Raw genomic sequence first — 15868 nt, 5'->3', positions numbered from 1 at the left:
GATGCAAACTCTCCGGGAAAAAAATCTCTGTCGAGATCTGGGATCTGGAAAGTTCATTTTTCCAACATTTTCGTGGATGAGGATGGGCAGGTTTCCTCCGTTTCTCTCCCATGGATGCAGGAATAAGTAGCTGATGTTTCCTCACTGACTGAAAAAATGTGCTCCTCTTTAAGGAATTGATCTGGATATGCCCAGTTTTCCAGGTGCCTCCTGTGATTTAATTGCTGACGGGATTTTGGGATCATCCCAGCTTATGAACAAAAGGGGAAAGGGGGAATTCTGCCCCACTCAGGTGAGACCCCACCTGCAGAGCTGCTCCAGCCCTGGGACAGAGCTGGAGACAGGACATGGAGCTGCTGGAGAGAGACCAGAGGAATCCATGGAGCTGCTCCAGGGCTGGAACTGCTCTGGAGCCAGGCTGGGAGAGCTGGGAATGTTCACCTGGAGAGGAGAAGGATCCAGGAAGAGCTCCGAGCCCCTTGCAGGGCCTGAAGGGGCTCCAGGAGAGCTGGAGAGGGACTGGGGACAAGGCATGGAGGGACTGGACACAGGGAATGGCTTCCCATTGGGAAAGGGGAGATTGGGGTGGGATATTGGGAAGGAATTGCTGGCTGGGAGGGTGGGGAGGGGCTGGGCTGGAATTGCCAGAGCAGCTGTGGCTGCCCCTGGATCCCTGGCAGTGCCCAAGGCCAGGTTGGACAGGGTTGGAGCAGCCTGGGACAGTAGGAGGTGTCCCTGGGTTGGAACGGGATGAGCTTTAAGGTCCCTTCCCCACCAAACCATTCCAGGATTCTGTCATTATCAAAATAATAAAACCATCAGAAATACCAATCAACCTCTTTTTTGGGTAAAATACCTGAGAAATTTTGTTTCCCTTTCCATTTCATTTCACTTCCAAACTAAAATCCACCTTCAAATCCCTCAACAAAAAGATTCCCTCTCAAAATTCCCACCTCTTGATCCTCTGAAACCAAATCCCCTCTCTCCCTCTTCACATCAGCTCTCCCTATTTGCATCCCTATCAGAAGATGAACTAATTAAGCACAAGATGTTGATGACTCTTGAACCTTTAATTACATCTTTTCCTCTCATAAACATGGAGCAGATCTTGCCTGCACGGATCCAGGCCCTGCTAATTCCAGCTGCCCTCCAATAAATGGAGAAAGGTTATGGATAAGATTTGAATATCACTAGGACAATCTGATTTATTCATTAATTAAACCCACTCGAAGATTATAGGAAGGATGATCTTAATAACCTAAAAAAAAATCTAATTTCATGTGACACATTTTAGTAGATGAATCCTTAGATTTTAGGGAAAGCAATCCTCAGCATTTCCATACTGGAATGTAAAATTAAAAAATCCACTCTCCCTTTTTAATTAAAACCTTTCAAAATTCCAGTTTACACTTGAGTCCAAGCAAAGCCCCAGATTTGCTAAACTGGCTCCGTTCATGTCAAATTCAAAATAATCTCATTACATTGAGGACACCAATAACTTGGCTCTGTGATTTAATTCCCATCTCTGCAAGGTTCCGGGCTCCACATTTCTCCGGAAAACACGGAGCTGTTGGAGCAATATAAAGCTGTCGAGTACAATAAAAAGCCACAAATGAAGGTGCTCTCAAATCATTAAGTGAAAATTATTTATGAAAGTCGCAGTTGCTTTGTGCTCTGAACACCAAATTACCAGGCAGTTTTCACCTCTGTCTTTCCTTGCTATCACTTAGGATTTTCCAAAACAATTTTTCCTCTTTTTTTTTTTTCTTTCTTTTTATTTTTTTTTTCCCAAACAGCATCCCACACTTTTGGCCACAGACAATGGGATTTGCCACCTTTTTTTTCCCTGCCTCAGTGCAAATGTGTTCACGATAAATTAATCTCAGCTTATCTGACAGAGCCAGGCTTCCTTCAGGGCAGGGAGTGGGAGAGGGAAGATTTCGGAAAAGGTTTTATTTCCTTTTTTGCCACCTCATCTTTTAAGTGGGGAACTGTGAAACGAAACCTTGTATTTAAAGATAAAAGAGGCAGAAAAAAAGGACTATAAAAGCCAACACGGGGAGTTGCCATAGAATCTGGAATCAAGGAATTTTTAAGGTTGGAAAAGCCCTCCAAGATCATCAATTCCAACTGTCGACCACCACCAGGTTTTCCACTAATCCATGTCCTCAAGTGCCACATCCACACATTTTGGGAACACTGCCAAGGATGGTAACTCTACCCCATCCCAATTCCAATGCTTTCCAACCGTTTCCATGAAGGAACTTCTCCTAAAACTTAATCTAAACCTCCCCCGGCCTACATGAAGAGCTTTTAAGGCTGTAATTTAGGCTGTGTGTGGAATTGCTGCATTGGACTGGGAAGGATGAGGAAATAGGAGTCAAATCAGAGCTATGGAATTGTAGCACCCAGTAAAAATCGCTTTAAAAGCTCTCCTGTAGATATTACTCCCTCATCATTTAATAATTTCTATTTTTACAAAAATTTAAACCTATTTTATGTTAGGAAGTCTTTTAACAACACCCGGCAGCGTTTGGGTGGAGTGTTGTTATCCGAAGGCCATCCCCAGTCGTCTCCCCTCACCAGACCCAGCGGGCAGATCCCGTTACAAAGCCTCAAGATGGAAAAAATTCCCGACTTTCAGGCCTACCTGGGTAAAGAAGGGCTCGTAGATCTCCACTCCCTTGTCGGAGCCCTGCAGCAGCACCTCCTGGCCGCGGCGCCAGCTGTAGCGCACAGGTGGGTTGGAGTTGGCCACGCACCTGAGGAACACAGTCTTCTCATAGTAAAACTGCTCCTTGGCTTCCCCGATGCTCTGGTGGACCGTGACTATGGGATCATCCAAATCTGGGAAAAAAACAGGCAGGAAAAACCAAGATTAGGCCAGGCTCTAGTTGACTTGACAACACCGCGGTGCTGGGAATTTCCTGCGACGCCTCATAACAAGTCAAGAGTAAACCAGAGACAAAACAGCTCTAAAAGCCCCAAATTTTACGAATTTTGCAGCAAAAGTCAGGTTTAGGATTTATTTCCTCGTCCCCAACTGGATCTCCTTCAAAACTCCCATTTTTAGGCAGAACAACAGCGTCAATCTCATGCTAATGTCAATCATATTTCTATTATAGTTCGGTGATTACCGCGGTTTCGTCTGGTTCGCAGCTTTACTCCTTGTTGCTTCTAACTCTTTTCCACAAAATTATAAAGCTTTGGAAATAAATAGACAGCCTGATTTGCATCCAAATGGCAGGATCCAGGAGTCCGCAGATCATGTGCACGCAGCTGTTTGCTTTTAAAGCTGCAATTTAATACAGCAATTTAATGCAGATTCCCTGCTTTTAGTTACAGGCATTTAACTTCCAGCAGGTAAATTCATCCCAGGCTTCGGAACACATTTCTCTTGATTAAAATACAGATATCGGATAATTACTCCCACTGCAGCAGCTCCAAGAAAATGAGATGTCCACAACCAGGAATTTGCTTCCATAGGGAAAAAAAATGTAATAGCCCTTGGAATATGGGGAGACCAAAGTAATTAATTTGTGCTTTATCCCACCAGGAAAAAGGAGATTCCTGGTCTGGGAGTTATTCTGAGCTTTCTTTGGAGGGATGATTTTATTGAGGAAGGAAAGAAATGGAACAAGGTCAAACAAGGAAAGCAAGGGATGTTTTTCCTAAGTGCTGGTCAAAACCAACCAACTTCTAAATGACCACTCTCACAGCTGGGAATTCCTTCCCAATATCCCATCTAACCTGGCCCTCTGGCAGTGGAAAGTTATTTCCCCTTGTCCTGTCCCTCCAACCCTGGAAACCAATGGTTTGGGATGGATGGGACCTTAAATCCCATCCAGTGCCACCCCTGCCATGGCAGGGACACCTCCCACTGTCCCAGGCTGCTCCCAGCCCCAATGTCCAGCCTGGCCTTGGGCACTGCCAGGGATCCAGGGGCAGCCACAGCTGCTCTGGCAATTCCAGCCCAGCCCCTGCCCACCCTCCCAGCCAGCAATTCCCAATTCCCAATCTCCCATCCAGCCCTGCCCTCTGGCACTGGGAAGCCATTCCCTGGCTCCTGTCCCTCCGTGCCTTGTCCCCAGTCCCTCTCCAGCTCTCCTGGAGCCCCTTTAGGCACCCTCAGCTCTCTCTGGATCCTTCTCTTCTCCAGGTGACCATTCCCAGCTCTCCCAGCCTGGCTCCAGAGCAGAGGGGCTCCAGCTCTGTGATCTCCTCTCCAACAATTCCATGTTTTCCTGTGCCAGGGGCCTGGACTCAGAGTTCCAGCTGGGCCCACCAAGCACACAGGAACACAACATTCTGTGTGCAACTCAGCCTCGGCTGCAACCATTCCAGAATCTTATCAGCACAGCTTGTTCCTTAAAATTCCTTAAAAACCCTTTAGATAGGAACTAATTACTCCCTTACACGCCAAACTTTAACCCAATTTTCTCAAAGTCTGGTGCGAGTAATTATCAAAATGTTGGTTCATCAGGTTTATTTGAGGCCAAAATTCAGTGAAATGGAGAACGAGGTTCTCAAATTTTCACATGACCAAAAGGAACCAGTCGAAGGCACCTCCAAATCCCTCTGCAAAGGTGGAGAATCCCAGAATTGTTGAGGTTGAAAAGCCCCCCGACCTCACCAAATCCAACCATCAACCACCACCACACTCACAGCTAAACCATGGCCCCAAGAGCCACATCCACAACTGGCTGAACTTTTCCAGTGGTGCTGACTCCACCCCTTCCCTGGGCAGCCTCTTCCAAAGCTTGACAATCCATGGAATTGTTAAGGGAAGAACTTTGTTAATAAAATAAATAGATTAGAACGCATCAAAATTCCACGTGGAAAAGCAAATTCCAGGAAAAAAAGATCCAATCTAAACACTAAAAATTCATCTGAAGATTAAAAATTCGTCTTTAGCTGCTCCATTTCTATTTGCATAAGAAGAGTGAAGCTGGAGAGCCTCTTGATTAATTATGAAACAAAACCTGTTCCAAAAATTCCCGACAATTCCTGCAATAATACCTCGTAATGGGGCACCGATTTTAAGGAAATGTTACCTTCGTCCTCCCCTCCAAAACATTTAACTTAAGATCACAGGAGCAAATTATGGATCTGCTGCTTCAAATTAGGATGGCATTTCCTAATGAGGTTTCAGTGTTGTTCTAAAGGTTATTTTAAATCAGGGCAGCATCTGAAAAGGGTTGAGAGTGCTCAGAAATTCTGGCTTCTCCTCATGAAGTAGAAAAAAAAGAGGAGAAAATGAACTCACTTCAGTTTTTAGGGTCAAACACCTAAACTCTGTTCCCGGAGTTTTGATGGAGAACAGAACGTTTCCCACATCGATTTCCAGGTTATCCTTATTAAAGCACATCCCTGGATGGCAAACAAGGAGCCGTGAGCTCCATCACGGAGTCCAGGGATGCTCCTCCAAGCTCTCACCCTTGGGTGAAGGTGAATCCTTGGATGAAAGGCCCGAGAGTTCAAAATCTGAACTCAGCTTCATTTTCATGAAGTTACTCAAGACAAACCACAGGCAATCCCTCAAAACCTGGAACCAGGACTGAAACCACCTCCATCCCTTGCTGCAAGAGCAGGAGAGCTGTTTCCAGGGAAAAATGCCCTCTCTTCCAACCCATCCTCATGCGGCAACTTCCTGACTGCCCTGTCCAGCTCCAGACATGGAGAAACTGGAGCAATGCAGGGGAGGCCACCAAGTTGAGCAGAGGCCATCCAGATTCTGGGGCAGTGGGGTTTGGCCAGCCTGGAGAAGGCTGGATGAAGGGAAAATCCAATTTCTGTCTTCAAATGCCAACCAGGGACTTCTGGAGAAGATGAAGACAAAGGACAAGCCAGGATGAAGAGCAGATGGAATTTCTGTCCTTAAATTGCCACCAGGAGGTTCTGGAGAAGACGAAAAACTTTTCTTGGAAGTGCAGAGGAAGGGACCATGAGCCAAGAGGTCTAAGCTGCACCAAGAGAAATTCCACCTGCATAAAAGGAAAACAAATTCCCTGGGCAATCAGACAAGTGTCCAGAGGGTCCATGGCATACTTGGAGACATCCAAAGCTTGTCTGGACACAGACCTGAGCAATCTGATCTTGAAGGTGGCCCTGGTTTGAGCAGGGGGTTGGACAAGAGGTCATTTTAGATCAACGATTCCTAATTACTCCATGATTCCAGGAGCTGTGATGTCATCACCTGCTTGTCCAATCTGTTCTCCTGGAACAGGTCCATGCTGGATCATGGAAACTTGGGATGGTTTGGGTTGGAAGGGATCTTAAGGATCATCCCGTCCCACCCCTGCCATGGCAGGGACCCCTCCCACTGCCCCAGGCTGCTCCCAGCCCCAATGTCCAGCCTGGCCTTGGGCACTGCCAGGGATCCAGGGGCAGCCACAGCTGCTCTGGCAATTCCAGCCCAGCCCCTGCCCACCCTCCCAGCCAGCAATTCCCAATTCCCAATCTCCCATCCAGCCCTGCCCTCTGGCACTGGGAAGCCATTCCCTGGCTCCTGTCCCTCCAGGCCTTGTCCCCAGTCCCTCTCCAGCTAATCCCCTCCAAGCAGGCACTGAACTATGGCAAGGGATGGATTTTGATAGGAATATCAGGAAAGCTCCAAGAAATCCAAGTTGGGAATGGAGCTGCAGCAAAGCCTCTGCCAAAGCATTTCATAATGGTCAATTAATGGAAAATTCGCACTGCAGAACCTGATGGAATTTTTTCCAACGGCAGTGCTGGAAAGATCCCGATGGCTGCAGCAAAGCAAAAGCAGCAGCACTACCAGGAGAGCAAAGAATGCTCCCAATTGTTGGGAGATTTCCCTGAATACTCCTGCTGTCAGGAAGGGCCGCACAAATGTGTGACTGGGGGTGGTTACATAAAGCTGGGCTTTGCTCAGGCCGTGTGAGAGCTGGAAAATAGAAAAAGCAGGAAAAATATGGGTTTTGGACAAGGGATTCTGCAGGGATGTTCCAGGGGATGATGAAACTCCAAAATTCCCTGCCTTTAGCCAGGTTGTTTAAAGCCACCTGATCCCGATGCTCATGGTAGCTCTCCAGAATTCCGGCTTCAATTCTGATTGAATCAGCACTGATTGAGATTCAATTTTCTACACAGATTTTAAAACCCCCCTACTCAAAGCTCTGTGCCTGTGGGTGGCTGGGGGTGGCTGTTCTTTCCCAGCAGCACAGGAATATTCTGGGGGTTGGAAATCTGGGAGGAATGGGAAGGGCTTGGAATGGTCATTGGTGTTTTAAGGAACAAGAAGTGCTGGTAAGGTTCTGGAATGGTTGCAGCCAAGGCTGAGTTGCACACAGAATGTTGTGTTCCTGTGTGCTTGGAGGGCCCAGCTGGAACGCTGAGTCCAGGACTCCAGCACAAGGAAAACATGGAATTGTTGGAGAGGAGATCACAGAGCTGGAGCCCCTCTGCTCTGGAGCCGGACTAAGAGAGCTGGGAATGTTCACCTGGAGAAGAGAAGGATGCAGGGAGAGCTCAGAGCCCCTTGCAGGGCCTGGAGGGGCTCCAGGAGAGCTGGAGAGGGACTGGGGACAAGGCATGGAGGGACAGGATACAGGGAATGGCTTCCCAGTGCCAGAGGGCAGGGCTGGATGGGAGCTTGGGAATTGGGAATTGCTGGCTGGGAGGGTGGGGAGGGGCTGGGCTGGAATTGCCAGAGCAGCTGTGGCTGCCCCTGGATCCCTGGCAGTGCCCAAGGCCAGGCTGGACATTGGGGCTGGGAGCAGCCTGGGACAGTGGGAGGTGTCCCTGCCATGGCAGGGCTGGGATGGGATGAACTTTGAGGTCCCTCCCAACCCAAATCATTCCAGAGTCAATAATTGCAAAAACCACACAAAAATAAACGAGGAAGAAAAAGAAAGATTTAACCTTGGGAAGCTCAACAAGATGAATCTCTTCACTGTTTTACAAGAAGGAAAAAAAAATACCCCCAAATTTTCATTTTGGGTTGATGAAATTATGAAGAGTCAACAGATTAATCACTCCTTAAATAAAACTGAAGTTGTGGGTGCGGCTACGTCGTTAAAATCTGTTAATCAAACTGAAAATAATTACAGAAAGATGTTTCCCACAGAGGTTTGTGCCACCGTCAGGTTCAATTTCTCAGGCTTTAATCTCTGAATTGAACCAAACGCTCCCCAAAACCCAGGTGGGCCAGGCATGGTAAACACTGGATTGGAAGAATTCCCCTCACACACCCCTAAGCTCTCGAACAAATGGGAAGCTCAACCTAACCTGCTCAAAATGGCTCTAATCCGAATTCCCCAGGAATTGCATCCGGATGGCAGAGTGGAAGGTGCACAGAGTGTGGCAGATGCTGTTAAAATCCTCCCTGTGCAGAATTCCAAAGGCATTGAGCTGTCTGGGAGCGGGAAACACGGATCATGCCCACAGCCCTCACCTGAGCTCTGGGAGAGTCACATGCGCCAACAGCACGGCAGGATCCAGGCTGGATTTGCTGGATCATCTCCTCTCAGCTGCTGGGCCTGCACAGTTTGCTGATTTCATTTGTTAATTAGCTGCCTTTGTCTTCAGATGTTCGAAGCAGGCGGGATAAGAATAAAACACATCTGGGAAAGGGATGGGAACGGCTTCATCCCGGCGGGCAGAGCGGAGACAGCGGTGACGCATCGCTGAGCTGGGAGTTATTCAGCTCCTAAATTATCCTTAAATGTAAAACTCCCGTGCTTTCCAAGCTATTTTTCCTCTTTGGCCCAGCACAAGCTTTCAACCATGGAATTATTGAGGTTGGGAAAGAATTTAGGATCATCGAGTCCAAGCTGTGTCCGATGCCCACTTGTTCCCAGCCCAGAGCACTGAGTGACAAGGCCACCACTGCCCCATGACCCCAAGTGCCACATCCACATGGATTTGAAATCCCTCCAGGGATGGGGACTCCACCCTGTACCTGTGCCAGGTATTTACAACCTATTTACGGTAAAAATTTTCCCAACTATCCAATCTAAACCTCACAGAATCCCTGAGGTTGGAAAAGCCCTCCCAGCCCATGGAGTCCCAGCTGTGCCCGATGCCCACCTTGTCCCCAGCCCAGAGCTCTGAGTGCCACCTCCAGGAATTCCTTGGACACCTCCAGGGATGGGCACTCCAAAGCTCCCTGGGCAGCCCCTGCCAAGGCCTGAGCACCCTTTCCATGGGGAAATTCCTGCTGCTGTCCACCCTGAGCCTGCCCTGGCCCAGCCTGAGGCCGTTCCCTCTCCTCCTGTCCCTGTTCCCTGCGAGCAGAGCCCGACCCCCCCGGCTGCCCCCTCCTGTCAGGGACTTGTGCAGAGCCACAAGGTCCCCCCTGAGCCTCCTTTGCTCCAGGCTGAGCCCCTTTCCAGCTCCCTCAGGAATTCTCCAGCCCCTTCCCAGCTCCCTCAGCCTCTCCTGGGGCTCCAGCCCCTTCCCAGCTCCCTCAGCTGCTCCTCATCAGATTTACTTTCAGTAATTCACAGAATCATGGAATGGTTTGGGTTGGAAGGGACCTTAAAGCTTATCCCATTCCCACTCCTTAAAGCTTATCCCATTCCCACCCCTGCCATGGGCAGGGACACCTTCCAAACCCTGTCCAACTTGGCCTTGGACAATTCCAGGGATCCAGGGGCAGCTATCCAGGGATAGCTTCTCTATCAGGGCAGGTTTGAAGTGCTCAGTGTGGGATATAAAGCACAAAAATTCAATTAATTTCTCGATTTCTTGCATCTTACAGAAAGGATAACGAGCTCTCCTGCTCTCCATCCCTTCGTGTGTCCAGTGTGGACACACAACAGCTCTAACCAAGCTGTAAAGATGGGAATTGAGTTATTCCCAGCTCCATGTGAGCTATTTTTCTCTCTCCAACCCTTTCAAAGAGATTTATTCTGCATCTGCAGTGCTGCATGTGCAGAACAGCCCCGGCACTGCAAACAAGCAGCATTTCCAGCTGCTGGAAGGAAGCAAATGTTCCCTCCTTGTTCCCACGATGGAGAGCGTGACCCCAGGAGCCCCCTGAGGAGCTTCCATCGATTTCCAATAGAATTTCGGGAGGATCAGAGCCGTGCCAGGAGGCTGTTAACACACTCCAACACAAAAGGACAAAGCAAACGACCTCAGTAGTCAACAATCCCCACACAACCCCAGCCTGTGATGCTTTCCTGAGGGTTCAGGCTACAACAAAATTCTGAAAGGAAAAATACAATGAGCTCTTGGTGATGGGATTTCATGGCGAAAATGTTTTTTCTACCCTGTTAATGAGGTTATAAATGCACCTGGTTGAAACTTGCTCCTATGAGCACATCCTGGTGACATCAGGGGGATGGCACAGGGGGTGCAGCACTACAGGAGGGTTTTCCTTCTCCAAGGACACCAAACAGAGCCAATTCCAATCGTTTCTGATGCTGGATTAGCATTGGAATTCCCGGGGAGCAGACAGGTTTGGCATGTCCAGGACTAGCAGAACAAACAGCAACATTCACGATAGTGCTGGATTTCCACAGGGATGGGAGCAGCCCTGAGGAGAAGGATTGGGAGTGTTGAGGGGTGAGAGGCTGGACATGACCTGGAATTGTGCCCTGGGCTGATCCTGCAGTGTGGGAAGTAGGAAAAGTGGGATTCTGCCCCTCTGCCCCGCTCAGGTGAGACCCCACCTGCAGAGCTGCCCCAGCCCTGGGGCAGAGCAGGACATGGAGCTGCTGGAATGATCCAGAGGAATCCATGGAGATGCTCCAGGGCTGGAGCCCTTCTGCTCTGGAGCCAGGCTGGGAGAGCTGGGAATGTTCACCTGGAGAAGGGAGTGATCCAGGGAGAGCTGAGAGCCCCTTGCAGGGCCCAAAGGGGCTCCAGGAGAGCTGGAGAGGGACTGGGGACAAGGCATGGAGGGACAGGAGCCAGGGAATGGCTTCCCAGTGCCAGAGGGCAGGGCTGGATGGGAGATTGGGAATTGGGAATTGCTGGCTGGGAGGGTGGGCAGGGGCTGGGCTGGAATTGCCAGAGCAGCTGTGGCTGCCCCTGGATCCCTGGCAGTGCCCAAGGCCAGGCTGGACATTGGGGCTGGGAGCAGCCTGGGACAGTGGGAGGTGTCCCTGCCATGGCAGGGCCTGAACAAGATGATCTTTAAGTCTCATTCCAACCCAAACCATTCCATGATTCCACTATTCCTCACACATATGCACAGAGGGAAAGGATCAGTGGATTTTCCCGACCAATGGGTTTTCCCAGTCACCAGGAGTCAGAAGCTCACACAGAACGAGGCACATCCATGAATTCCCAGCAGAGGTTCCCAGCACCAGAGTGCCCCGGCATGGTCTGAAACACTGGAAAAGTCCTGGAATAGTGGGAATTTCTGGGATCACTGTGCAGGAAGTATTGAATTTTCTCCCACACTCAGAATCAGTGACCTGAGTACAGGATGCTAACCTGGTCTCATGTGTTTTTAAGCAGCATTAAATAATTAAAGGGCAACGAAAAAAATTAATGAAAGGGCAAAGAAAAGACCAAAAGGAAAACAATTCCACACTGGAAAAATAATTCAGGATCTGAGTTTGCTGGAGAAGACATAACGAGCACAAAACATTGAATTTCCCCCAAAAAGAGCAGTGAATAATTTAAATTATATTTATATTATATAAATTATTATTGGCTGTAAGCACCTCAGGAGGGAAAACAGGACAAAAGAGCTCTTTTGGCTCCAGGGAATATAAATGTAAGGAATAAGAATCGCTGGAAATGGAAATTCAGTTTTGGGATGAACCAGACTAATTTTTCTTGGAAAATGAAGCAGCTGAACAGAGGAGCTTGGGCAGAGAAAGGATTCCTCAAAGCTCCACGATCAAATGATTTTTCATGGAAAAAAAAAGTCATTAAATTGATTTTTAATAGAGCAGCAAAGAAAAAAATCAACCCTAAGAACCAGACAAAGCCATGAGATAAAAGAGGTCGAACTCAACCAGAGTCGCGGTCAATCCAAAGATGAAATTCCATGGAAAAAATGCAATCAGAGTTGATTAAAAAATCCCAGATCATTATCATTAAATCAAGTGCACTCGAATCAAGACATGGAGCAATTGAAAGCTTCTTTTCATCCCACTTGCATCAGGCTCTTCCAGAGTTCGCTTTGGATCCCCACCGCACTGGAAAATCCAGATGGACCCGGAGCACCCACAAAAAAATGTGGAATAAACAAGATTTAAAACCACTCTGGCACTGCAGGGACTGGGTTTTTCACAGCAATTTTGGGTTATTAATTCCCTCTGTACCTGCATAATTTTTCCATTAAAAAAAAAGCAGGAAAAATGGATTTCCCAAGCCAGGAAAAACAGGCGTTGATGCCAAAGGCCACCTGACGTGCTCGACGTGGAATAATTGTTACAAATTGGAAGTATTAACATCTTAAGTCAGTAATTATTGGTTTCATAATCCCAAACCTAATTAATGCTCGTTCCTCCACTTTCTAAAGGACAGAAACTTAATTTTGTGGAATTAATGAACAACAAACTGGGTTAGGAAAGTCTGGTTTTAGAGCACATCCATCTCCGCTTAGTGAAATTTTTCCAGAGGCTCCTTACAAGGTTTAAGTAAATCCCTGTTCAAAGTGAAATTCTGAATTAATTGAGTGTAAATAATGAGCAGGGGCTCCTGGTAAGACCCCACTGCTCTCTCCCTGCCTTATTCTGGATTTTAAATGGTCTAAAAGGAGAATAAAAAATATTTGCATAGAGAAAAATAGAAATATAAGCGGATTATTCCTTCATTTATAATAAACAAGGGAATGCAGAGGGGGTGGTGGGGATGATCTGAGGGTTGGAGCACTGCTCCTGTGAGGAAAGGTTGGGAGAATTGGGATTGTTTACATGGAAAAGGCTCCAGGGAGAGCTCCGAGCCCCTTGCAGGGCCTAAAGGGGCTCCAGGAGAGCTGGAGAGGGACTGGGGACAAGGCATGGAGGGACAGGACACAGGGAATGGCTTCCCAGTGCCAGAGGGCAGGGCTGGATGGGAGCTTGGGAATTGGGAATTGCTGGCTGGGAGGGTGGGGAGGGGCTGGGCTGGAATTGCCAGAGCAGCTGTGGCTGCCCCTGGATCCCTGGCAGTGCCCAAGGCCAGGTTGGAGCAGCCTGGGATAGTGGGAGGTGTCCCTGCAGGGACTGGATGGGATTTAAGGTCCCTTCAGTCCCAAAGCATTCCTTGATTCCACGACAACAAGAAGTGCCAGGTTTCCTCCCTCCTATCCCGTTTCTCTTCCAAGGCTCCCATTTATTTTCCAGCCCTAAACTCTTTCCCATTAAAAAAGTCAGAGCAGGAACCCCTCCAGTGCTGCCCTACAATCCCTGCTCGAAAAGAAGATCCCTTTTCTCCTCAGCTTGACTCCAGAAGAATATAAAATCCACATTTCGGGGAAGAGGAATAAAAGGAAAAACTGGGGCTAGAGGCCATAAATAACAGTGAACGGATGAGGAGAAAAGGAGGAAATCTGTGGAAGGAACTCTATGGAGGCAAATGAAGATGACAAATCAAAGCGAAGTGTAGCAAAGAGGAAAATCAACCTGCCCAGAATATTTAGAGCCAGGCCTAAACCCAGACAAGCGAAGTCTTTCTGCTGACTGGATGGAATTCCCAGCCAGCCCATTCCAGGAGCAGAGGCTAAATTCCCATCCAGCTTGGAAAAGACCCTCAGGGAGTCATCTAAATGCCATTATGGTGATGCTGCTCCTCAGTTCAGCACAAATCCAACACAAAATGTTCTTTCGGGATGGAAATGCAGCAGAATTCCAAGGAGCAGCCAAGACTTTCTCCTTGGATAATTGCATTAGCCTGCCCATGTGCCAAACCTTCCTTTCCCAAAGTCTACCAAGCTGAAATTCCAATGACGATTAAGATCCCAAAGATAATTAACGGCCAGAACTTCATTAAAGTTGGTGTGGGGAAAAAGCAGGCACCACAGCAAGGCTGGATAAACATGGATGCCCTCCAGGGCCTGGAATCACAGAGTCCTACAGAGAGGGATGGGGCTGGAGATGGAGGATGAGGAAAAATCTGTCAGAATCAGCATTTTATTAATTTTGCTATTCTAATTATCCCAAATAATTTAGAGTCATGCAAGTGGAGGATCTTGAAATTTTTCCCTGTGAGGGTGGGGAGGGATTGCAATGGAATTCCCAGAGAAGTTGTGGCTGCTCCATCCCTGGAAGCATCCAAGACCAAGTTGGAGCAACCTGGGATACTAGAAGGTGCCTCTCTGCTCCAGAGCCAGGCTGGGAGAGCTGGGAATGTTCATCTGGAGAAGGGAAGGATCCAGGGAGAGCTCCGAGCCCCTTGCAGGGCCTAAAGGGGCTCCAGGAGAGCTGGAGAGGGACTGGGGACAAGGCCTGGAGGGACAGGAGCCAGGGAATGGCTTCCCAGTGCCAGAGGGCAGGGCTGGATGGGAGATTGGGAATTGGGAATTGCTGGCTGGGAGGGTGGGGAGGGGCTGGGCTGGAATTGCCAGAGCAGCTGGGGCTGCCCCTGGATCCCTGGCAGTGCCCAAGGTCAGGCTGGACGTTGGGGCTGGGAGCAGCCTGGGACAGTGGGAGGTGTCCCTGCCATGGCAGGGGTGGCACTGGATGGGATTTAAGATCCAACCTAAATCATTCCATGATTTTATCAAATGCAAAAGGGACAAAGAGCAAAATCTCTTCACTGAAGGAGCGGCTGGGCACTGGAAGAGACTCCCCAGGGAAGTGGTGGAATCATCATCCCTGGAAATGTCCCAAAAGCAAGTAGACACCCCTCAGCACAATTTAGTAATTTTGGTGGATTCGAAGGTTGAAGATCTTGAAGGTCTTTCCAACTTTTATTTTCCCATAATTCCACATTCCCGGTGAGACCACCCACACCAAACCTCTCCTCACCTTCAGGAGAAGCTGCCCCCCAAAACAAACCCCACACAGGAAATTTTCCAGGGATTGGCAGGAGCTGAGTATTCCAGTCAGGAACAGCACATTTAAGCCTTAAACTCAGCTCTTTATAAAAACCAGGCCTATTTCCGTGAGTGTTTATAGATCCCTATAAACAGAGGGAATTTTGGAGCCATTAAGAGAAGCTGTCTTTGCACTCCAGGGATATTTACGGCATCAATTATCCCGAATTTCATCTGACACGAGCTCGTCTCAGGCTGATCTAACCACAGCTATTAGAGCCAGCTTTAATTTAGGAAAGGAACAGCATAAAAGGCATCCGAATAACCTCATGGCACTTTTCCTGGAGTTTGTTCCAGGAGGAAAAGAAAATCCGCATCCACAGCCAGGTAACACCATGGAATTAAGGCTCTGGAATTAATTGGGAGCTTTATCCCCGAGTTAAAAATTCCTTATGTCAGGAGGATTCTGAGGAGCAAATCCTGCAAGGAATTTCCTCAGCTTTTCAGGGTTAATTAAACATCATCATCATGGAAATAAAAATATTCCCTGGCTCAAGCTAATGGGAATTCTGCAATTCCATTCCTCCAGGCATGGTTAATTCTCACTTGGAATTTGCCCCAGCAGGGTTGGGATTAATCAGGATGGATCAGTCAGATACTTTAGTGGGTGATTGAAGGGTTTTGGGGTTTGGACACCCAGAACCAGCAAGGTGGGAATGCATGGACACTCTGATTCCTGCTGACCTTGACCATTCCCATGACTCCCAGTTTTCTGCCTGCTCTTGTCATCATTTTTCTACTTGAGTAAAAATTGTCTGTGAGTCTTAAAATCACAGAGTCAAAGAATCCTGGAATGGTTTGGGTTGGAAAAACCTTCAATCCCATCCCACCCCTTTTCCATGGCAGGGACACCTCCCACTGTCCCAGGCTGCTCCCAGCCCCAATGTCCAGCCTGGCCTTGGGCACTGCCAGGGATCCAGGGGC

The 15868-nt window shown here is 48.3% G+C and overlaps 1 protein-coding gene across 1 annotated transcript in view; it reads right to left on the bottom strand.

The window, feature by feature from the left end:
• MDGA2 (MAM domain containing glycosylphosphatidylinositol anchor 2) overlaps positions 1–15868 on the bottom strand; it is a 222159-nt gene that overhangs the window by 113773 nt on the left and 92518 nt on the right. The window contains exon 4 of the mRNA XM_069016095.1: positions 2651–2847. Coding sequence (XP_068872196.1) covers positions 2651–2847 — 197 coding nt within the window. The remainder of the gene's footprint in view (positions 1–2650; positions 2848–15868) is intronic.

This window comes from Aphelocoma coerulescens, chromosome 5 (assembly GCF_041296385.1).
Source record: "Aphelocoma coerulescens isolate FSJ_1873_10779 chromosome 5, UR_Acoe_1.0, whole genome shotgun sequence".
NCBI classification, from domain to species: Eukaryota; Metazoa; Chordata; class Aves; order Passeriformes; family Corvidae; genus Aphelocoma; species Aphelocoma coerulescens.
Note: the sequence above shows the minus strand (reverse complement) of the source record. Positions and strands in the feature narration are given on the sequence as shown.